Consider the following 25,509-nt stretch of genomic DNA (forward strand, 5'->3'; position numbering starts at 1 on the left):
AATAGTTTTCGGTTAAAATACTGTTATATTACAATGATATTCTATTCATACTGTGCTTGATATAATACATTCACGGAAATGTAATATTTTTGCTGAAATTACGTACGTATTACAGTGGAAAGTGGGATAAAACAGTGACGAAAACAATGACTTTGAAATATAATGCAATATTAACCCCTAAATCGGTTAATTCGGACAATCGGCTAAAACGGACACCCTTCCCCCTCCTATTGGTCCGAATTAACGAGGGTCGACTGTATTTACATAAGGTGTCGTTTAAGACAAACTTAATGAGGAGGTAGTGTACTTGGCAGAAGAGCCACTCAACTGAGATTGAAAGATCTGTATAATACTCTGTTTACCCCAGCTAAAAATGACATGTACACCCTTAAACATTAGTAGCTGGGACTATTCTTAAATTGACTATACAGTGGGGTATGCTATTACGAATCTAATTGGTTCTAGAACCTTGTTCGTTATAGCATTCGTTCGTTTTAGGATTATTCCGTTCCAGGCCCCCAAATATAACCACTTAACACTGAAAAATATAATATAAAATTGTAAAAATTGTAAAAAAGTGCATAAATATGCATCTAAACCCCTGAAAGAAAGAATATCATTAATACTTGTAATAAAAAACAATAAATTAGTATAAAAAAAAAAAAAAAAAAATTAAATAATGTTCGTTGTAGGAGTTTCGTTCATTATAGCATCTCAATTTTACAGGTAAAACCATTCGTTATAGGAATATTCGTAGTAGGATCCGTTCATTATAGCATACCCCACTGTACAGTACTTTCCCATTAGAACCTAGTTCCTGAAAGGCAACTACAGAAGTGGGAGTCATCATTATGTTAGAGAGCAATCAGTTGTGATGTCACTTTTGCATGTGTTCACTTTGCCTGTCAACTGGGTCAACCATATTGAATCCCACGTTCATTCCCTCTGTACAGTCAATTTCCACGCTACCTAAAACAAAAATTCCTGTAGTTACAATTCACAACAAATATCGAGAACTATTAGATTATGGTTTAAAATCCCATAAAGGCTATTATTAGAGGCTTAAGAACTTTTTGCATTTCTAGTTAGGGGGTGTAGACGATACCCCTACTGGTGAGCCTTAAGAGCAACATGGGTTCATAGCTGAAATTGAAAGATTGAGCCTGGAATCCATAATGGTTAACTTAAGTGGACAGATGAAGGGTGCTTGTCAAGATGCATTTCTTTTTAACTTAAATGCTGCTTCATTTCAAAAGATCCCTTATAGAGCCTTAGCTGTGATGGGAAAACTTAATTAATTAATGAATTAGTCCAAACACTCATGTTTAAGGGTGTACCTGGATTTCTAACTTATGGACTTAATACTACAATTTGTGAGTCACTTAGGAAAGGTACAGTATTATGAAAACAAATAATAATTTGGTTAAATATCCTTTTGGTAGAGTTTGGTAGCAGTCATTTTGTAGGAGAAATTATATTATGTATTTTTTTAAACTGGTAAAGTCCGTTGCTATAAAAAAATATGGTACAGTTAACCCTCACTTTACGCGGTTAATGTAACCCGGAGGGTACCGCGGAAAGTGAGAAATGCGTAAAGTGAATAACATAACATATGGGATTAATTGAAATGGAGTCCAGGCCGATCCCCAAACTCCACTTTTTGACGACACATAACTATGTTGTAGTAAAAATAACATCTTAATTTTATGATGGTACATGCACACACTTAATACTTAAGAGAAATAGAGTAATACAGTCGCCAAGTTAATGTCCATTCAAATAATGGACACGACTCCCTCCCCCTCTCACACTACACTGCTGGCTCTTCCCTCTCTGAGAAATTTTTGGGGGAAAACCAGGTATAGTAATAAATAATACCTCAAACTAAAGTTAGGATAATATAATTGACATTGCTGGATTCCTTGTAAGACCAGGAATATTTTGAATATAAATGTCATATATTTTTCACAAAAGATAACATACTTACTCAGATTAAACATTTTATCTAAAAATTTTATGTCTAATGCAAAATATATGATGTTTATATTCAAAATGATCACCAAATTGTAAGAATTCCAGCAATGTAAATTATATTCTGGCCGGGTAATTTGTATGAATTTTATGAGCTAAAACAAATATCTTCAGTTAATAAAAAAAAAATATTCTTCACGACACTATCTGTCAATCAAAGTACCCCACCTTGCCTCCCCCCCTCTTCCAACCGCGCGGTCAGTCCCAACCTCCCCCCCCACCCCCCACCACTCCTCCCTTCAAGAGAAGAGTGGGTGAAAAATTTAGATTTTAACATTTTGTATTAAATAATACCTCAGATTAAAGTTAGGATAATATAATTGACATTGCTGGATTCCTTGTAAGACCAGGAATATTTTGAATATAAACGTCATATATTTTGCACAAAAGATAACATACTTACTCAGATTAAACATTTTATCTAAAAATTTTATGTCTAATGCAAAATATATGATGTTTATATTCAAAATGATCACCAAATTGTAAGAATTCCAGCAATGTAAATTATATTCTGGCCGGGTAATTTGTATGAATTTTATGAGCTAAAATAAAAATCTTCAGTTAATAAAAAAAAAAATATTCTTCACACGGTAACAGATGGTCGGTCGCCGGTCCCTCCCTCCCTCCCCCCACCCCCCACCAACGTCCCTACTAGATAAATGTGTGGGAATACCAGACTGTTTACCTTTTTAGTAATAAATAATAAATCAGACTAAAGTTAGGATAATATAATTGACATTGCTGGATTCCTTGTAAGACCAGGAATATTTTGAATATAAATATCATATATTTTGCACAAAAGATAACATATTTACTCAAGAGTAAACATTATATCTAAAATTTGTATGTCTAATGCAAAATCTATGATGTTTATATTCAAAATGATCATCAAATTGTAAGAATTCCAGCAATGTAAATTATATTCTGGCCGGATAATTTGTATGAATTTTATGAGCTAAATTAAAAAAAATTATACTTCACCGTGTAAAGGGGTACACCCACCGCGGAATGTGAGCATCCTGGGTTCTGGCAGGGCACCGCGTAAACGTGGAAACGCGGAATGTGGGACCGCTTAAAGTGAGGGTTGACTGTATACAGTACTATTTGTTTTATATCTTTTATTTATTTCTTGAATATTATTAACCTACAAAATTTGTAAGGATCCATGCATACATAATGAATATGGTGTTATTGTACAGTGCTCTCAAATAGTGTGATTACAAAAAATTTTGTTTCCCTACAGCCTTGGAGCGTGTTAGTGAGAATATCCATATATCAGCCAATGAACCCTCATTAGCAGTGTACCGCCTCCAAGAGCATGTTCGTCGTGCCCTGCCCCCAACTGTCACACGTAGGCAGCATGTCACTGCACTCCATTCACAGCTACAAGGAGCTTGTTATGATGTGGAATATGCTTTAGGGTAAGTTTGCTATACAGTGTATTAGTTAATAAACCTTGGTTTTTATTCCAAGATGTTCCCATTATAAAGTTAATAGAATGAAGAGCAAATGTGTACTCACATCCAAGTGGTTGTAAGTGTGTAAAGTTGGAAGCTATGAGGCAATGGTAGTCTCCTTCCCTTCCTCACAGTTTCATAACCTGACACTCTTATCATCTATTGATTACTACAGTCTCACTGGATTAAATTGAAGTTCTGTACTGTGCAGGTGGAAACTTATTATATGCATTAAAGCCTTAGTCTGCATATACTGTCCTGCAGTTACACTTTGATCAACTGTACAGATACACTCGTGTTGCATTTTACGTGCATATAACTTACGCGCGTTCAACTTTACGTGCTGGACTTAGGGAAAAAAAAAAGAACCAGTGATTGTAGGATGGTAATGCTAGGGGAGATACCTCCACCCTCGGCCTCAGTTGCCATGTGTGCTGAGCAGTAGTGGTGGGCATATCAATACCAAAGTATCGATATTTCCTATACCAGCCATATACTTGAAGGTAACGATACTAAATGCTAGGTATCGAGTACTATGAGTACCTCAGTAAAATTGGCCAAAATACAGTGTAGTCATAAAACGTGATTGTCGGTACAGTAAACCTTTGAAGATCCGGACCCGGGAAGTCGGGATTTCGGAAGATCCAGACAAAAATTTTGGGGGTTCTGGGCTAAGAAGCCTCCTAGAAGTTTCCATAAGAGGCATTCCCAAACCAGAGCAAAGAACGTTTTAGGCCTGTGGGCGCTGCTTGACCCGTCAGTTGCTTGGACACAGGTGCCCGAGGAGGTGGGAAACATATAGAGTTGACAATTGTTGTTTGTGGGAATATTATTTCATCCACTCTAGTAATGATACAATGTTTCTTATTATGTTGTCATTGGAAAATGCACGGTTATTTGTTTATCACTACATTAGTATTGTATTTTTGGTGTTTTTTATATCATTTATTATTCACCGGAAAATCCGGGCAATCGGCTTTTCCGGAAAGGTGGTCCCTCCATTTAATCCGGATCTTCGAGGGTTCACTGTATTTTCAAATATTACCATTATTGAGTGTCTGGCAGCCCAGTTCCTTGCAGGGCAGTCACAGGCCTCATGGGAGGACGCAAGAGATGCATATTGTCATTTTGTATATTTTGCATGTAATTCCGTTCATATAACGTATTGATGATAATGATGATGTTCTTAATCTTGATCTTGGTCTTGTTTCAAGATTGAATATAACATAACATCTAGTTGTAACTAACTACAAAAGCATTTGAAATTTAGTGATTACAAATAAACAAAATAATAAGCATACATTGAATGATGCTGCTGAATCATTAATGGTAATTGGATGATGTAATTTTAATTTTGATATTAATACAAAAATTGATTTTTTCTTATTATTTTGTAATAGTAAGCTAATGTAAAACGGCTCACCACGAACGTGGCTGAATATTTAACGAGCAGCAATTAGATCGGTCGTCAACTATCACAAAAACACTATTGCAAAGATTTTTTGGTTCCAACATGTACATAAACCAAGCAATACACTCTGACTTCACTCGACCAAAACAGAAGATACAAACTACTTTCACATTAATAGGAACTCCCAGGGAGCAGGTAAACATAGATTTTTTGTCTAGGTTTGTTACATTTTATAATATGTGAGAAGCTCTGCAAAAATGAAAATAATTACATATTTCTCATTCATTTATTCACCTTCAATTCTATTACTGCAAAGTACTCTGTTCAGTGGAGGAAACATCTTGCTTGTGGGTCTCTTGAACACAGAGTATTTTTACAGTACAATTATTGGTCATTCTGAAATTTATTTAACATATTGACAATGTATAATGCAGTGCAGTGTTGATTTAAAGAAAATAATCTTGAATTACACCTAGTGAACTTAAAATTTTATGGGTGAAATGACGGCATCAAGCATGGGGTGATTTCTCTTCCACCCCCACTTCCTTCTCTTCTCCCTTCTCCTCCGCCCCCACTTCTAATTACCATCATCATCAACCAGGAGCCTTCTACATACACACCTGAAAGTAAGTGTGCTTTACTGCATTTTCTTGTTTTACTTTGTATGTAATTTTCGGTGAGCTGGAACCAATTACCTAAAATCCCATTGAAACAATGGTTTCGGTTAACAAACGACCTTCTGGAATGAATTGTGTTCGTTAACCGAGGAACCACTGTATGTACAGTCTTGTTCAAGATTCTTCAAACACTGTTGGAGATAGCTGGCAACTCGAAGCCGTTTGTATACTATAGTACGTAGTATAATATAATACAATACGAAAAAACAAAGCCCAACCATTAAGTTAAGTATCGGGGAACTAAGTAACCAATCACCGATCACTTTTACATTCATTCATAATTTTTACTATGTATTATAGTAAACAAATGGCCTTGTGTTGCCAGCAGTGTTCGAAGAATCTTGAACGAGACTGTACACTCTCCCCAAAAAGTATCCCCCCCCTCTCCTCCAGGCCTGATGTATTTGGATATGAACACAATAACACGTGCTTAGCAGTCTTGGTTAGGTTGGTGTTTCTGATTGTGAGTTGCACCTTTTGTTCTTTCTTTCTGCACCTGATAATCACCATGATATCTGCAGTATACCAACTATTTTCTACATAATGTAATGAAATAGAAAGAATTGTGATACCATATGCAAAACCAATAACATAATGAGTAACCCCGCTGATTTATGCTCCTTAGATACTAGTTCAGCCTCGGGATGGTGTTGCCAAATAGGAATATAACATTACTATGTGTTCATGAACCGAGGTTACAATGGAATCGCTTCGAACGAAATATGAAACACTATAACCCGATATTATATGCATTTGCCATATCCAATTATAATGACATTATGATTCACAGCATTTCGATATTATTTCAACTTCAATTGATGAGGTAATATAACGTATCATCTCATGATTCGTGCTGGCAACGGGGCATTATCTGATAAACACTAAGAGACGATGTGGTCAAGTCCTCCCATGGGATTGAGAGTCACTATGGAGACATCACAGGCATCACAGGTAGAAACTCTAATCATAAAGTTAAAAAGTAACAAAGATTTCTTTGAATATTGTTTCATTTCCTAGAATTTGTTATTGCTTAACCTAACTTAGTGTTATTATTTAATAGTCATTAGCACTACAGTATATGGCTTATTATAATTATTATACCTTACAGTTACAATGAGGTAAACATAATGCTAACAATCATTGATTTATAGCTCTGCTGTTATTCGGAAAGTGACATTTCTTCATGTCTGTCAGTGCAAGCGGTGTTTTCCAATGAGTCTCAGATACTAGTGTTGGTCATGGATTTCCAGCAGAAAACACCCACTATTTGACTGCCGTTGATATATATATTCGCTACATTAATTTTATTATATTATTTTACTAAAGATGGAGCACATTGATTCACCATAATTACCTCAAATGCCAAAAATTATAACTGGAAACCTCACATACTAGGAAGATAGACCTACCAACATAATGCAGGAATCACAATTAGTGAACGAAAATATTCGTCCATTGTGGACACATTGTATCGATGAGAAAAGGGGCCAATACTTTTTGGGGAGACTGTACATATGTTTATACTGTATATGTAAAATAAAATATATTAAGAAAATCAGAAAGTGAATGTGGTAAATTGAAGAGAAAATTTTTAAAACTTTTTTAAATAGAGTGCAGTATTCTCAGTATGGAAAAATGTGATTATTGTGGCAATTTTGAGAGAATACGTGGCTTTAAGTTTTGAACGTCTGTGCCAAAATTATGAAATGGAACTATTAGTGGAGGAAGAATTTTGAATCTTTGGTCTTGAAATGTCAAAGTATTCTAAAAGACTGACAGAAACAACTGACAGTCGGCCACACCTCCCGCCGCCCCCCCCCCCCCTGCAGTGCATTTCACGTACGTTTTCTTTTTATAAACTCGTATGAAATTACAATATGCACTGTCCATAAATTCTTACAACACCATAAGCTCTCTCAAGAATTAAACTTAACATTCAGTAAATAAAATCTTACAAAACTAATTATTTTCAAACAATAATCAACTCAGAATGAAATAGAGTAATCAACATAGATAAAATGTTTTTTGACCGCCTTATATTTTCTAAAATAAATTATACCCTTATTATTTATTGTTAGTGAGGTTTTGTTGGTACCAAAGGGAATCTGAGATTCTCACGCATTTTTTATCTATATACCCGGTAATTCATTTTAGAAAATTTAGTTTTATATAATTAAAATGAAGTTGATTGAAAATGCAATGATGAATTTCAAATTATACTCGCCAAAGCATGCATTTATTTTTTGTTTTTCATATTGTTTATTTGCTCTTTAGATTCCTTACATGATTTTGTATATATTGGGATATTATTGAAATACCATACATAAATATGTAGTGTAGGAAAAATTATTAAGGTGAAAAAAAATTGACAAGAGCTGTAGTATTTCCAATCTAATCTGGCCCATAAGCCACACCCCTTTTCTATACTAATAGCTGATTGGTTCATAGAAAATTCAAACTAAATGTGTTCACAATTGGTAAGCAGACTTGTTATTATCTAAAATAATGTTAAATAATTATCTGAACTATCAAAATGCAAATGATTTCAAGGCATTAGCATTTCAGAGAGGATGTTAGAAATTTTTAAATAATTATCATAAAAGGTTGATATAAATACGCACTAGTACATGCGCAGCCCGAGGAGAGGTAAAATGCTCAGGCGAACCAATCAGTTATTTGTAGCTATAGACGAGGGGCGTGGTTTATGGGACAGGTTAGCGTGGAAAGGGTATAGGAAGAGGCAGGGGTTAAAAGAGCCCCATCCAGCATCAGGTAGGGTTAAGGCTCAAGAAGTCACAGGTTCAGAAAATTGTCAAGGTAAACTTTTTTGGAGTGAGGGTTGTGAACTCTGGAACAGCCTATCAGAGAATGTTGTGATGACTCCGAGTGTGAGCTAATTCAAGACCAGACTGGACCAGCACTGTCACAGGTACAGATACTTACTGGAACCAGTCTTTGCCAACAGTGTGTAACAAGAGATGTGACCAACTGCCCAAGCAGCTAAGAAGCTGACAGGTGGCAAAAATTCTCGCATGTAATTTATTTTATGCGATGAATTTCATTATTCAGACAAATATTATGGTTCTCACCAAGTTGAGTGGTGAAAGGATATAAGGTTGGTAGTAGTGAGGGAGAGAGCAGGTAGGTCTCACTCCCTGCTTTTCTCATGTAAAAAGTATTTCAGGTAAAAATTTTCAATTAGGCATATTTGTTCATCAGTGCAACATTAAACAAAATAAAAAATTTATGAAGACTCTTTGCCTTTTAGCAATGCCTGCTTATTAGTGCAAGGTAAGAACTGTAAGAGAGTTAATGATTCTGTATAAGTTTCCTTAACAGAATTGTTAAAACTCCATTTTATGTTGCAGTGCTGTCCGAGTAATGAAGGATGCAGGAGATAAATTCATATCATTGCAGGAACTCTTGAAGAGTGCAATATTTCATCGTCAGCAGCTGAAATATGAACAGACACGCAGGTATGTGATGTCAACAAATTGTTCAGCAATCATTTTTTTAAATAAATATAGCTTCTTATTTTGTGAATACTTTTCTTGACACAGTAGTTTTGAAAGTCATAAGAAAAGTGTGAAGGAGTGGACTAGTGACGGTAGTCGTATTGTTTATGAAATTGTGATACTCAGAAATAATTGAATACAATTTGAGCACATTCAGGTGGTGAGGTAAAGTAAGCTAACACATATTAAACCTTCCTCTCATAAAGTAGTCCATGTATTCCTCCTAATTTATGTTTTCTCACCCCAGGAGCCTTTATATATATATATATATATATATATATATATATATATATATATATATATATATATATATATATATATATATATATATATATATATATATATATATATATATATATATATATATATATATATATATCTTGATAAAATCCTCGGGAAGATGGAAACAACGGAGGTACTCCGTTGTTTCCATCTTCCCGATTTTATCAAGATTTATCTTATCCCGTTGTCATTGTGGATCTACATGAAATATATATATATATATACATGTAGTATATATATGTATATATATACTATATATATATATATATATAACAGCATATATATATATATACATATATATATATATATATACACATACAGTTGTACCCCAAGCAGTCAATTGAACCCAGAGGGGTCCGTTAGGTGAAATCCGCGTTAAGTGAACAACAGAACATATGGGATTAATTCCAATAGAAACCGGCCCGACCCCCAAACTCCACTTTTTGAAGGCACATACCTATGTTGTAGTAAAAATAACATCTTAATTTTATGATGGTACATGCACACAATTAATACTTAAGAGAAATAGAGAAATACAGTCGCCAAGTTAATGTCCATTCAAATAATGGACTCAACTCCCTCCCACTCTCACACTACACTGCCGGCTCTTCCCTCTCAGAGAAATTTTTGGGGGAAAACCACTAAATTTTAATAAATAATACCTCAAACTAAAGTTAGGATAATACAATTGACATTGCTGGATTCCTTGTAAGACCAGGAATATTTTGAATATAAATGTCATATATTTTGCACAAAAGATAACATAGTTACCTAGAGAAAAAATTTTATCTAAAAATTGTATGTTTAATGCAAAATATATGATGTTTATATTCAAAATGATCACCAAATTATAAGAATTCCAGCAATGTAAATTATATTCTGACTGGGTAATTTGTATGAATTTTATGAGCTAAAACAAATATCTTCAGTTAATAAAAAAAAAAATAATCTTCACGACACTATCTGTCAATCAAAGTACCCCACCTTGCCTCCCCCCCTCTTCCAACCGCGCGGTCAGTCCCAACCCTCCCCCCCACCCCCCACCAATCCTCCCTTCCAGAGTTTTTAACATTTAGTATTAAATAATACCTCAGATTAAAGTTAGGATAATATAATTGACATTGCTGGATTCCTTGTAAGACCAGGAATATTTTGAATATAAATGTCATATATTTTGCACAAAAGATACCATAGTTACCTAGAGAAAAATTTTTATCTAAAAATTGTAAGTTTAAAGCAAAATATATGATGTTTATATTCAAAATGATCACCAAATTATAAGAATTCCAGCAATGTAAATTATATTCTGGCCGGGTAATTTGTATGAATTTTATGAGCTAAAACAGGCAGGGTGGCGGGTGGGGCAAATCTAAAAATAGCGTCTCGAGCCGGACACTCACCGCGTATATGTGGAAAAAATCCGTGTTAAGTGAAAGTTCAGCTCTGGCGAGGCACCGCGTATATGATAAAACGCGTTAAGTGAAACCGCGTTAGGCGGGGTATATATATATATATATATATATATATATATATATATATATATATATATATATATATATATATATAACAACATATATATATATATATATACTATATGTATATATATATATATATATATATATATATATATATATATATATATATATATATATATATATATATATATATATATATATATATATATATATATATATATATATATATATATATAATTATTTTTTTCGAGTCCCGACTTTAGTGATTGCTCTGTGTACTGACCAAATTTTCGTTTGTAATTACCTTTAAAATGGCCGGCAAGCTTAAAAGTGAGTTTTGTGGTGCTGAAAAGAAAAAGAGACACCCATTTTAGATTTTCTATGTATTATTTTCGACCAATTCGACTTACAACCTGGATTTGGGTCCCTAACCCCGTCGCAAGTCGGGGACTGCCTGTATTCTGTTAGTTCATGTGCAGTAGTGCTAGTTTGGATTTGAGAATGTTAATCAAACCATAATTAAAACAAATTTATAAAATCACAATTAATTGATAAATGAAGGCTATCAGCAAGAAGTGTTTCTATTTCTTATCAAATTTTAACACCTTGTTTGTAATAAATATTTTTAAATTTAGCTTCCCTGGGATCTCATTAAAGGAAAAAAATAGGGACTAATGAGGATGAATAAGGAATACATTAAGTCCTCGCTTAACGTCGAGATTACGTTCCTAAAAACGCAACGTTGCGAAACAACGTTAAACGGATCAATTTTCCCGAAAAGAAATACAGCTCCTCCCCGACTTATGACGGGGTTAGGGACCCAAATCCTGGTTGTAAGTCGAAATGGTCGTAAGTCAAAAATGCTTAGATAATACATAGAAAATCTAAAATGGGTGTCTTTTTTTTTTCTCGGCACCACAAAACTCTCACTTTTAAGCTTGCCAGTCATTTTCAAGTGAATTACAAATGAAAATTTTGTCTGTGTAGTGACTTTGGGACTCGAAAATACATAATTTGACAAAATTTTGGTACGACTGAGGCAGGTCGTAAGTGCGGGTGGTCGTAAGTCAAGTAGGTCGTAAGTTGGGGAGGATAAAATACAGGAGTTACGCTCGTGAGCCTCCCTTTGCCCCACAAAATAAATTACATAAAACAGAAAATCATTGCCATTTCTAGAGAAAATAGTGCACACATATACAACTACAGTGATATCCCTGTTAACCGGAACAATTGGTGCAGAGCACTTCCGGGAATGAGAGATTTCCTGATAACTAAACGACTCTTTCAAAGCCTGAAATAAATCCCTCATCCCTGGAATTTTCCGGGTGACAGAACAATGTTCTCGGAATTTCCAGAAATTGCCCATTACATCATCTCTCGAACCCGGAAAAATATCCCCCATCTCCGGAATTTTTCGGGTAAAGGAAAATTTTCTCGATATTTCCAGAAAATGGGCCTGATTTTCATCTCTCAAACCCGGAAAACCTCCCCCATCCCCGAAATTTTCCAGAAAATGTGCCCCTCGGAAAATCATTCCCAAAGCCGGAATTTTCCGAAAATTTTCGGCTTTGGGAACGATTTTCTGAGAAAATTTCAATTCTGGCTATCGGAGAGTTCTGGGTTTGAGGAATTCCAGCTAACGGAGATATTATTGTACTCACTGATGGGCGGAGGTGGAAGAGTGAGTGTGTGGTGGGTAGTGAAGCAGAAGAGGCGGATGACGGGAGTGGAGGAGTATGGCGGGAGCGGAGGAGGGTGGTGGGAGCGGAGGAGGGTGGTGAGTCACTGAGACTGCGCCAAGCCGAGAGAGCGTAGCTCGGCCAGACAAGAGAGGGTGATGCGCCATAAAAAGTAATCCGTGATGACGCAAAACGACGTTGTACCGAGTCATCTCGGCGTTAAACAAATATTTGGCATCTAAAGATTAGCGACGTAGTACCGAAACAACTAGGCTTGAAATAGTGCACTTTGATGTAGTTTACCTGGAGCTTGAAGAAAAAGGAACCCTGGTGAAGATTATATTTTTGTTTATCTCAAGGTGAGATAATGAATCTTTCCTGTATATAATACAGAAACTGTCCAAATGTCAACAATTTTATATGTAAACCTTGCAAGCATGTTAGAGTCCTCTCTCTAAATTAAATATTCCTAACTTTGTAGGATAGTTTTAAGTGAGACATTGATGAGATAGCATTTGAATAATTGCTCATCCTTTCTGGACTGATCATAACTATCAAAATGTTCCTTTTACATTACGAACTTATATCATGTTGAGTTATAAAAGTGTGTTTTTAGTATGTACACTGCAACAGTTACTCCTGGTTCCACCTGGCCACAAAATATGGCTAACATGGCAACAGGGCATGTGTGTTCGTGTGTACATGATCGACAAATTGTCAGAACAGCAATGCTCCCTCTGAACAGTTTTTCTTGTACAGTATGTTCATTTTCCTACACGAGCCAATTAACATTGGTTACTTTAGTCCACTTTGTTAATGCTGCACTTCTTTTATTACTTGATACAAGTTTGGAATGCTCTTATCATGTGCCACCAGTGATTTCAGGCTCAGGGAATACAGGTGTCTGAGCCAAAGATTACCCTACTACCCCATAGCCCTAAAAAGGGAAATTAGATGCTGTGGTTGCCATAGACAGCTGGGAACCTGATGAGTCATGAGCTGCACTGCCATAAAACAATCTCACAGTACTAACACCATCATTTAAGCCCCAGCCTCCATTAAAACAACAGCTGTCCATCTACTTACTACACTTATGTTCCAAAAAGCTAATTGCTGGGCCTCATATTGTGCTCTGGGAATTTAGTCTGTGGTGTGCAGTTTTTGGTTTAATATGGGAAGGAAGAGTGGGTGTTTGTCTTGTATTTACTACATTTCACATATGTTTACATTTGATGACTTTGTAGGGGTATGGGTTTTCCTTATGGAATGTTCTAACACTATATCCTCACTTCTTGGTACATCACAAAATTTAAAAGAATCCAATTACTGTGTGCTGCACTGCCCAGAGGTTGTAGTGGGCTTGTGGCCACCAGCCCCCTCCCCTTACCCCCACTCCTCACTAGAACCAGCCATATTCTCCTCCCATACCACACACTATCCTCTCACTAACCATTTATTATAACACATTATAATCAGAGTAAATGAAATTATATTATTGCATTATTTTTCTTAATACCGTAGGTTTATTTTGGTTTGTTAATGTGGTCTTCTATTTTTAGGAATGCATTTTGAACTTACTCCCTTCAGTTTTCACTCTCCCATTTTTCTGTTAAGGTAAATTATTTTTTCTAGATGTACTGTACTGTATGGAAATTAACAAATACTATGTGACTTTTATAAGGAAATTCTGCCTGTACTCTAATGTGGCTTAGAAATAGATGAAAAAAATGAACATGGGTGTGTATGTGTGGGAAGTGGATGTACTGTATGTACAGTATTGAGGCAGTTAGGTGGTGCAATTGGAGTTATTGGGAGGGAGAGAGAGGGGCACTACTGTCTTCTGCCCTGCCATGTAAATCATCATCATCATCTGCTTGAGGCTCTGCTCTGGGGGGTGAGAAACTTATCCAAAGTTGTTTTGATGTTTACGGTGCATCTTCCCTTTGTACAGTACAGCTCACTGCAGCAGCTGAGGCCATTATGAACTGCTCTTGCAACTTTGAGGTTATGTTCGCAATTGGGATCGTTACCAGCAAAGATTTGCAAACATTCCTGTATAAGTGTAAACCCTTTAGCCATTTCCTTTGTAGTCAACTGAAGTGGAGTGGATGGAGCTTCTATGCCCTTCTCTTCTCCTGCAGCTCGCTCTTGTTCCAACAGCATCAGATCTTCATTAGACAGATTTTCTCCATGGAAATGTAGCAACTCAATCACATCATCGTCTATGACTTCTGCAAACCTACAGCATTTGCAAGTGTTACGATGTCTTGTTGAACTTCATGTATACTTTCTGCTTGTGGAAAACCTTAAAACTCATGGATGCACTCTGGCCATATGTTTTCCCAAACACTATTTATAGCTGATGTTTTCGCTTCATCCCATGGTTCGGCTCTGTTCTCCATGGTGTCCATGATGTTGAATTTTTTTAAGAAGTCCCAAACTGTAGGTTTTTCCTCCTCTTCTTAGATAATGTGCCTGGAAGTTTGCAATCACACCATCATCCATTGGCTGTAGCAAGGCAGTAGTGTTCTTGGGGATATTCTCCACTCTCACATGATCAGAAAGATCATTCAAGTTTACTGGGTGGCTTTGTGCATTGTCAAAGAGGAGCAATGCTTTGTTGGATACATTATGCCTGTCACTACCTTGCAAGAGCAAGGAAAAAAATTTTGTTAACCAGTCTTGAAAAAGGCTTATAGTCCTCCAATCCTTCATATTTGAATGCCAAATCAAAGGTAGATTAGGCCTTGAATGCCCTTGAATTTTCAGAGTGGTTTATGAGTAGGAAGCTTTAATTTCATATCGCCAACAACATTTCCTCCCACAAGAAGGGTTCAACAAAATTTTGAAGCTTTAAAACCTAATGCTGACTTTTTTCCTTAGAAATAGATGTCCTAGAAGGTATATGCTTCCAATAAAGTCCAGTTTCATCCAGGTTGTACACTTGTTCTGGTGTGTAGCCTTCTTCAGCTCATCAGGATATTTACATGCAGCTTCACCGACCATCTTAATGTTGTGCAAATTAAGGTGCTTCTTAAACCTTTCAAACCAGTCTTACTATCCTGAAAAGGTTTTGCTTTAGAAGTTTTACCTTCTTCTGTTTGTAAAGTAACCTTTATAAGTAATAATAGAACACCCCATAACATAGTTACCAGTCAGTTGTGAGATGGCTACGTATTTTGCCATTGTTACAGGAATGAAACTATAAAAGTTCTGGAGAAATCATTTCAGTACTCTAATGTGACTTAGAAATAAAGAAAATATAAAATATAACAAAATAAGAAAAAATGAAGAGCATGGGTGTGTATGTGTGGAGGCACTGGGCTGCTGTAACTACATCACCACTTGCCAGCACAGCCGACACAGCACCCCCTACCTCGGTGCAGGATGTGATGTCATGGCATATACACAGATCAGTGTGGCAGCCACACGCTACTGATTCAGCAGTCTGACTGAACTGTGTTGTTCATTGTTGGTCTTGGCATTGCCCAGAGATATTTTTTTGTACATTAAATGTATATTTTATGATATGTCATGTATAATTTTTATTGTTTAATATAGCAATTTTTTTCATCATTTTTGGCAAGTGTAAAATAGAGAATAACAAAGGGCTGGAATCTACTCCCATTTAAATCTATTTCTCAAAAAGAAGTTTCCGAGTACTGTACAGTGGATTTCATGAACATAACCACTTTACTGCCAAAGTTATAACTGTACAGTATTCAATTTAGCAGAATCCTCTCTTGTGGAATTGGCCTGCACACTTTTTACCATTATATGGAATGATTTCTGTACATTATTTAACACATGATATTGATATAATACTGAAATATATGTTTGTGTGAGTGGGTGTGCATGCTTGCATGCATAAAATTGATCACGAGTACAGTGCAGTACTACTGTATTATAAATACTGTACAGTATATGACTGCCAGCTTTCAATGCTTAGAAATGCGACTTTATATCTTTCTGTGAGTTAGAGGTTTTGTAGTGCTACAATTGCAGTCAACAAATAAACAACACAGCAACTACAATATTTTGATTAAGATTGCTGCTCTGCTTTTCTCTGATTTATACATTATTTGTGAAATTAATGATCATGTTTTTACAAATACCTTGATCATAGCCTGGATCGTTCCTATTCCCTGAAGCTTTATTGTTTGTTCTTAACCAGCAAAACTTGAGTTGACATTATTTCTAAAGTTAATTTTAATAGTGTCACAATTCTTTATGATTGTCTAGTTTTATGAAAATTTCATTGACCATTATATGAAAAAATCAGTGATATATTCCTTAAATCATTAACAAAAATATTGTACTGTATATATGCTAAAGGACATGAATCAAAGTTGCTGATATACGGTGTACAGTTTGTTATACTTTGTTACATGTCATGTCTTAGTGTTCAAATTGGTATTTTTTTTTTATCAAGTGGCTGTACAGTATAGGTGTTATGTTACTAACTAATGAATGCACAGTATACCTGTATTATTGTACTGTATTATCATCATATAAGTAGACTTACCTGTACATTTACAGTATGTAACCAAGGACAGCTGACAAAGCCATGATCGACTTGTTTCCAGTAGAGTCCTTATGCTAGCAGCATCTGATGTTCTTAGGGCCTGGCAGTCACCCATCCAAGTACTAACCAGACCCAACATTGCGTAACTTCGCTGATCAGACATGAAGCTCTGAGTTTGTGTAATGGCTGACCAGGAAATTCAACTAGAATACTTTTACTTCATAAAAAATACTTTTTAACAGTTCCTTCTCCAAAGCACATCCATCAGGCATGTAGCCAAATGTCTCAGTGTAAATATAAGAGTACAATAATCACAAACTGTTTATTCTTGATTATTGTATATTGAGACAATGACCAAGATGTTGGGTATAAGTTCAGTTCCCAGGCAGGAGTAAGGTAAGACTACAAATATTTACAAAAGATAAATTAATGTACTGATTTTTAGAGTTAATCTGGGTTTTTTTACAGAAAACACTGAAAAAATAATTTTATCAAATTTTTGGCCTGATTTTTATCACTTGTTTTGAAAGTTGATCTTACAAGTTATGATATGTGAATGTTAAAAACATTTGCCACACTCACACTGCTCATGAAAGGTATTTTTCTGAAGGGTAAATTTGTACAAGATGCCGGAATTACCAGTACAGTATATTACAACACCCATCACAACCTGGGTCATCAGAGGAAGGCCTGGGAAATAATCAACACCAGTTAGTGCTTAGAGCTATCAACTCATAGTTCAACTTCAACTTGCATATATGAATCTTCTTGTCCATCATTAGCTAGACTGGATTTCCAATAACAGCTCCAGGTCAACTGTTTCTCTGTTAGGAGCAAGTCATTCCCTGTATAGATACTGGTATAGCTCCACTTCTTCACAGAGCCAATTTGTGCTTAAACCCAGCATGTAACGATGAGTGATATCTATGACTGCACCACACAATTCCTGAAGAATTTAATAGTAAAGTGAAATCCAGCCTTTATTATAGAGTACCTGTAAATGACTGGCCTCACAGTATAAGAAACTTACACTATCATTTGTGATATTAGTTTCTTAATTTGATTGGCATTTGGTCAAAGTGGTGAAAATATCCAGTTTAATACTAAATATTAGGCTATAGGAATCCCTATTAAGATTGTTGGTTGGAAAACTGGGTGGAATTTTTTTCATGGGGGTAATGACCTGCACATAATTTTCACTACTCAACAGGCAGTGTATGTTTTATTATGTTTCACAGTAGGAGTTCTGTGTTTAGTTGGAATATTTTGAGAAACCCGTAAGGTTTTGATTTTTTTACAAAATAAATTTTCTAGAATCAAACTTGATGTAGTTGAGTTAGATATACCAGTTCCATATCAATCTGTGTGAACTAAAGCCACAAGATTGTCATCTGACAAAGGTGTTATTGACACTCAGATCTTTTCCTCAGACAACACCTCAATAGGAAAATTTAAGGATTAGACAAGTCTGAGGACCAGCTTTCTCTAATTTAGATTTTAGTGTTTGCTTTAACTCATGATCTTTTCAACTTACCAGTAATGCTTTACAAAAGCATTTTGTTTGTCCTTCATGCAGGATGAATTAATGTGAGGCCATTCATAAACAGTGATGATAATGACAATGATCCAACTTGCATCATAGATCTACGTGTGGAGTTTCCCATTTTTATTTTTCCAAGATATCAATTAAGGTTATTAGAGGTACACAAACAAGCTGCACTCAGAGAGCACCAGATCTCATAATTTACAATATTGTTAATCTTTCTAAATGGAGTAACCCTTAAGTAAATTTTCGAGAGGGATGCTGGTCTGTGGCACTGCGGCAGTCTCCTTTGTGAGGTGCAGGATTGTTGTGTAGGGTTGGGGAGTTTGTAAGAATGGTTTTGAAATTCTTTACTTTACCTGTGTTACCTCCCCAATCAAGTGCAAATTCTCAGTAGCATTAGAATGTTATTTAGTTAACCCTTCCTATCATGCAGCTGGTTTTAGATACACAGTCTTCTTGGACCCTTTTTCCTCCCTAATAACTCCAGTGTAACTGATGATGGACAAGAGAAGGTCAACAAACACAAGCTGCTCTAACAAATAAACTTATTAGCTCTCCCAGACCCCTCTTATGTGGTTAGTGTTGTGGTGGGAGAGTTTTGCCAATTGTGTGAATAGTTCCAGTCATGAGTGTCATCGGTGCCTGGTGTACCACCTATTGATTTGGTGGCTGAAAATTCTTGATTTTCATTGCCCTGAGTCAGTCAGCTATGAAATGGGATTTCCAAGATCAGTCCTTAATTTTTAGACTTATGTCAGTCAGTCTTGACATACCGGTAAGATACACTATACTGTATTCATTTCACCTAGGTAGCAAATCCTTTAATTCATGTTGCTTTGAGAAATGTGTGAATTGTATGTTGTGTCTATAAATAAATGCACAAGTTGGTGTCACTTACTATATCAGTATTGTTCTCACTTTTGTAGGTGTGGTTCCCTGGTATCTACAAACAGTACATATGATTCTGTGAGTAGGTCACCGACAAAGGACACTTTACAACAGTAAATCAGTAATTTTTGCTTTTTATTTCTTGAATTAGAAGTGAGTTTCTTCAGTTAATGGCATATATTGATCTTATCTGGTGCTATTTGAGTTAACTCGCTTTTGGCTTTTTACTGGCTTTAAGGTGACATATGATTTGTGTAAATATACAAGTAACCACTGGGAAACAGAAATACAAAAAGATCCTCAGTGCTTTCATGATTATTCACATCACTTTGTATTATAGTTGGAGTGTTAATACAACTGCTCCCTATTGATGTGTATCATCATAAGAGTGCTTGGAAATGTTTGCAATTACTGTACTGTATTTCTTAACACTTAAATGCCATATGGCATCACAAAAATTGTGACCAAGTCCCAGGTTGCTGATCTGACTTTCTGCCTAATTTACACACAGTTTGTTATTATTATTATCATTATTATTATTATTATTATTATTATTATTATTATTATTATTATTATTATTATTATTATTATTATTATTATTATTATAATTATTTTTACTACTACTTAAATTATATATTACTATTTTTTTTTTTAAGCGTGGCCTCCAGCCTCCCCCAATAGCCACACCTTCGTCGCCATTTTATTACCTTGATATTAAATATCCTAATACATAAGTAGCTATCCTAGCTGTGTTGAGTTAGTTGAGTCGCAGATCTATGCGGCATTCAGTGACTGTAGCCTCATAGTCAATATCTGCAACTTGTCGGCTTTGGGGCCGATGCTCTCTTTCCCCTGAGGCAGAGCAAAGCCAACCGAAGGAGAGAGAAGGACAGTCGACATCTCATCCAGGCAGTAACATAACTTCTGGGCTGCTGCTTCTGTTCGGATATCACCTCCGCGAGTCTGGCGTAGAAGCATCTTGCACTTGGTCCCATCCCACCAGAGGTTGTGAACACTATAGGAGTGAAGCTGCCTTGATCAACGTTCTGAATTCTCTCCCCTTATGCCCTCATCTTGTCGTTCTTGTTCCTCCTGTGTGTAGCATCGAGAGCTAAGTTACGGTGACGTGCGGCCATGGGATAAAAAAATCTTGATGTCGAAGAAGGCTCGCTGTCCCCGCGTCCAGAATCCTTGAGCACTGACGTCAACACGGGCTTCGTTGGATGTGTTTGAAGTCCTATGTTGGAAAATCTCACCTTCCAATGGGAGGGGGGGTTGGTTCTACCCTGACATCATTGCAGATTTCCTTCAACATATTTGCTGTGAGATCCCTTACTTCATCATGCCTCATGCATGTGAAGCCCCTTTTCTTGCACACCATGGTGTGATCGACGTCATAGGAAGAGCCACACACGCATTGGGAGGGCAAACCTTCTACTGGCCTACCGTACCTTAGAGAATTGGCATCGGTAAATTCTTGTTTATTGAGACTGAAACCATTTGCCCTCATCGGTAACATAGTTAACCAGTTTGAGGCGCCCACCTCCTGCGCTATATCTACCTTTTTTTTTCAAATTCTCTGGTACTTTGCGCAACAGTTGCTGCAACTTATCACTTTGGCCGTGCTGTCATTCTGTCGTAATGGACCTTCTAATCTTGTTTACTTCACTGGTATTCACCTCCACTGTTGCGTTCTGAGCTATTATGTGGTCCGTGAGGGCTGCCGTGAGCTTAACTGAGTTTTGATGTTCGGTGGCAGCAATCTCCTCTGGATTGGTCAATCCCATTCCTCCCAGTCTCGGTGGTAGTGCAAGGAGTGATCTTTCTGCTGGGGTTAAGTGAGGGTGTTTCACTAATTTGGGAATGAAATTGACACTGATAGCTTCTTCCAGAGGGTGGAGGAGGGGTCCAATATCAGGAATAGTGCGCATCAGGTAGTTCCAGTGATGCTTGACTCCGTGGGTGAATGCCGCAAAAGCCGCATGTGGCTCTGTATTAGCAATCTCAGACAGAGCTTGGATTTCCCTAACCCACTCATTCACCTTTCCCATTACATACTTGGTCTTGAAGTCCGTCGTGCCGATTACTGCTCCAAGGTGTCTTTGGCCATCCTTTGTTATTTTGACCTCACTTCCACCGAACACCACCATTGCCCGTTCATAATGTTCTGGCTTCAAAATGAGGAAGGACTTGCTGGCGTTTGGGTGGTACCCTATTTGTGGGCCTCGTGATGTTACCAGGTCCCACCACTTCTTGATGTCCTCCACTTTTCCTGCTCCTGTAAGGTCATCAGTGTACGTCACTTGCTTAACCTCAGTTTTTTCAAATTTTATTGTGTGTTGGAGCACGGATAGGCCTATTGCGTACAGTGCCAGTGCAACAGGGTCCCCCTGCATTGTTCCCTCGGTTGACTGTATGATGGTATCACCACTTAGAGCCTTGTTGTTTACTATATAGAGGTCTGATAGACTACTACTACTACATTCCGCCCCTCCCCCACCCAGGCCCCGATGTGGGACAGTGACCTGTGCCCTGGTGGGCTAATCCCCAAAAAAAGAAAAAAAACCTACAATAACATAATAAGAAAACATTGTGAATGAAATAATATTACCAAAAACATTAATTGATAACACTCGGGCACCTGTGTCCCATGTGCTGATGCCTTGGTCCCTTGAAATTTTGCAGACATGTCATCGGAGGAAAAATTTTGTCCTTTTTTTTTCTTTCTTTTTTTTTTTGCATTATTTTTAGGAAAATAATTTTGTCCAGCTTTTGTGATATCCGCCTTAGTGGGGTCCACCGTAATGAGGTTTTACTGTATATATAAACCTTTTAATATTTTTATGCAGTGGCTCACAAAAGCAAGTACACACACATTTTCTCTGTTATACTATGGTCCTTCTCTTCCACAACGATACCACAATTATAGTGTGCCACTTTTCACTTTACGCAAGTCAACATCACCCATGAGCAGCACGTCCTACCCCCAAAATCACTCTCGCTCAATGCCTTGCACTCTGTCCTATCACACACACAGCTGCTTTTGGATGTCCATCTCCCTTACTTTTGGTAAACCTTCATCCCATCATTCTATCTCCTTGGTGTTCCCACTCCTTCCTATCATCCACCACTTATGCTCACTTCCAATATTTACTTCATTTTCCATGTCCATATCCTATGATAAGTCCTTAATCTGCTCTCTGGCTGACATCTTTTTTTTTACAAATTTCATCTACTTTCTACCTTATTTTATTCCATGGAGCCAATCTGCTCTACATATTGCTTTCAAGCACGTCCTGTCTGTTGCTTCTAATATGCTGCTTCTTGTATCCTGAATCCCTGCTTCACTCCCATACAGGTATAGTAAAGCTGGCTTAACAATTCCTTTATACATCCTAAACTTTTCTTACTTTGACCCATTTCTTGATACATGTATTACTTTCTCTCCCTGTCCTTCTCTATGATTATTTGTCAGCCATTGCTTCATCAGCCGACACATCTGCTTCCATGTATATAAAACACCTCCCTGTCTCATAAGATGCTTTTTATACCAGGCTCAGAGTTCTGGCTGTGGCTTTGAGTTTATAAAAGAAATTTCTTGGTTTAATCCAAAAATAGAATTTCAAGTAAGTTTGTTGTGGATACGGGGTTCAATGACCAAGTGGATACAGTGCTCTCCTCCTGTTCATATAGTTGCTGGTTTAAGCCCAGAGTATCCCCAGTCCACCTAACTATTTGGGTACTTAGCTTTACAGTTTGGGAGGAAAGATGGTCAAATGCAGTCCCAGTTATGTTGGCTCCTTGTTTACTGAAGGCTGAGTTTATAGTGTGCTGTATCCACACCTCCCTAACAGGCTATCAGGCCTAAGGGATATACTTTCACAATTTTGGATGATGGCTTAGGTGCAGACAGGATTTCTCTCTATGGAACATCAGTCCTACACATTACATTTTCCTTCAAGAGGTTCTGATCTAATTTCCCCTAAAATTTATGACCTTACATTCAGTGTTCTTACCCAATAAGTTACAGAACACCAAGCGAAATTCCAAGGCCCTTTACCCAGGTACAGCATCCTGGGGGAGAACTAATATTTTCTTGGTACCAGTACATATTTTTCAGAATTTTGAGATGAAATGGAGTCTTATTTTGGGAGATTGTATTTATAATTCCTAAAAATGTGTATCATTTCTTCTGGGCCACATTTAATAAATATTGTGCAGGTCAGTTGTACTCTCTTCAATAGCTGATAAGGCTAAAGTTACTCAAGAGAGTGTTAATGTCTATTCCTGTTGGTAACTGCAGGGAGATGAGAACTGGCTTCCTTATTCATAGACTTCCCACTGAGAAGGTAAAGGAGGAGGCTAGTGGGGCAATGAGATCCTGCTTTGATACACACTCAGACTTCATGGTGTCTGAACCTAGAAAGATTGTGCCAAAAATGACAGTTGTAGGTATTCCTACTACACTTCCTGATGACAAAATAGTCCCGGACGTTGTTGAGAAGAATAATGAAATTCAAAAACTGTAAAATAAAGGTACGGTACCAAGTTATCCCTTCTTTTCACAAAGATAAAACTCGCAGTCATGATGATGTCACCTGAAGTATGAAATTCCAAGGACACATTTATGTTGGACTGAATAGATGCAAAGCTTATGACTCAATGCTGCCACTCTAAAAAATATGGACACTGCTTCAGGCTGTCCCAGGAAGCCTGGTTCTACAGTTTGTGCCTTCTTTTCAGGCATTCATGGGTCTAGAACATGCTCAAATAAGACCTCACTCTGCTGCACAAATTGTTACACTCTTGCAGTACCTCCCGAGTCAGTCAGTCATTTTGCATCAAGTAAAGATTACCCTATGATAACTTCCCAGCATAAAAAAAAGTAATTGGAATCACTTGACTTTACTTTCAAGAAACAAGTAGTGGCCCCCTTGAACATATTAAAAGTAGATCTGCTTAATATTCATGCAATCTGAAACAAAATGTGTCACAATGAGTTATTGAGGGAGTTATGCTTGGATTTCCTCTGCATAACTGAAATGTGGTTGTATGAGTCGGACATCAACATTATTCATAATGCTCTTCCCACGACACATTCTCTTGTTCATATTCCCAGACCCGCTGCAGGAGCTCTGGGTTGTGGAGTGGTGCTGATATATTCTGTAGACCTCCTCAACATTAGAATGATTAGTAGTGGCTGTTTTTCCTCCTTTAAATTTATTGAGGCATTAATAAATCTTCATTGTCAAGTTATTAAGATTGCTGTTTTTCGTCCGAGTTACCCAGGTACAGATAAGAAGTTCATGGATGAATTTGACTTATCTTGAGACTTTCTCAGGAAAGAATGGGCGATGGTTGATCTGTGGTAACTTCAATTATCAGGTTGACATCCCATCTCTGAAACCCATTTCTCACTTGAGTTCTTCTAAATTTTCAATCTAAACAATTTTGTCAATCATATGTTAAGTCCAATACATCTTTCTGAACACACTATAGACCTAGTTTTTTCTGCTACTGACTGTGATCTTGTATTAGATGTTGCAGTTGACCTGATTGATCCAGCGGTCTCTGACCATGCTTTGGTTAATTTAGGTTTTAATGTCCTAAGACCATCTTCTTACAGTGAAACAATTACCTTCAGGAACCATAGAAACATTGACCAGACCATGATCGATCAGGAAGTTGATCATTCTTTGAACCGGGTTGACTCCTCTGATTTGTCTTCTGATGGGATGGTTAAATTACATGATGATGTCTTTCAGACCATTATTATCTAGAGTCACGAAGAGAATTAATGTACGGTACGAGATGACTCTCCATAGTATGACTCATCTGTAAGTTCTCTTATAGACGGCAAACAGACCGTACTAGATCAGAGTATATGACTGCACGTAGGGCTGTTGTTTGTTCAGTGAGGGCACGCAATGTTGAATACTGCAGAAGTCAAATAGCCTCTTGTGGCCGGAGGTCAGGAACTACTATGCCTTATTGCACTTCAGATGCTCAGTTTGCCTCAGGTT

The 25,509-nt window shown here is 36.9% G+C and overlaps 1 protein-coding gene across 13 annotated transcripts in view; it reads left to right on the forward strand.

Annotated features, from left to right (window-relative positions):
* Positions 1-25,509, forward strand: part of LOC121861523 (BLOC-1-related complex subunit 8 homolog) — a 113,738-nt gene that overhangs the window by 27,505 nt on the left and 60,724 nt on the right. For 4 of the 13 annotated variants that reach the window (XM_042359349.1, XM_042359355.1, XM_042359350.1 and 1 more), the window contains exons 3-5: positions 3,275-3,452; positions 8,945-9,052; positions 19,525-19,564. In XM_042359349.1, the coding sequence (XP_042215283.1) occupies positions 3,275-3,452; positions 8,945-9,052; positions 19,525-19,564 (326 nt within the window). Of the gene's footprint in view, positions 1-3,274; positions 3,453-8,944; positions 9,053-19,524; positions 19,608-25,509 lie in introns of all 13 variants that reach the window. The other 9 variants (XM_042359345.1, XM_042359356.1, XM_042359343.1 and 6 more) reach the window with 3 other exon arrangements.

This window comes from Homarus americanus, unplaced genomic scaffold, assembly GCF_018991925.1.
Source record: "Homarus americanus isolate GMGI-L3 unplaced genomic scaffold, GMGI_Hamer_2.0 scaffold24260, whole genome shotgun sequence".
NCBI classification, from domain to species: domain Eukaryota; kingdom Metazoa; phylum Arthropoda; class Malacostraca; order Decapoda; family Nephropidae; genus Homarus; species Homarus americanus.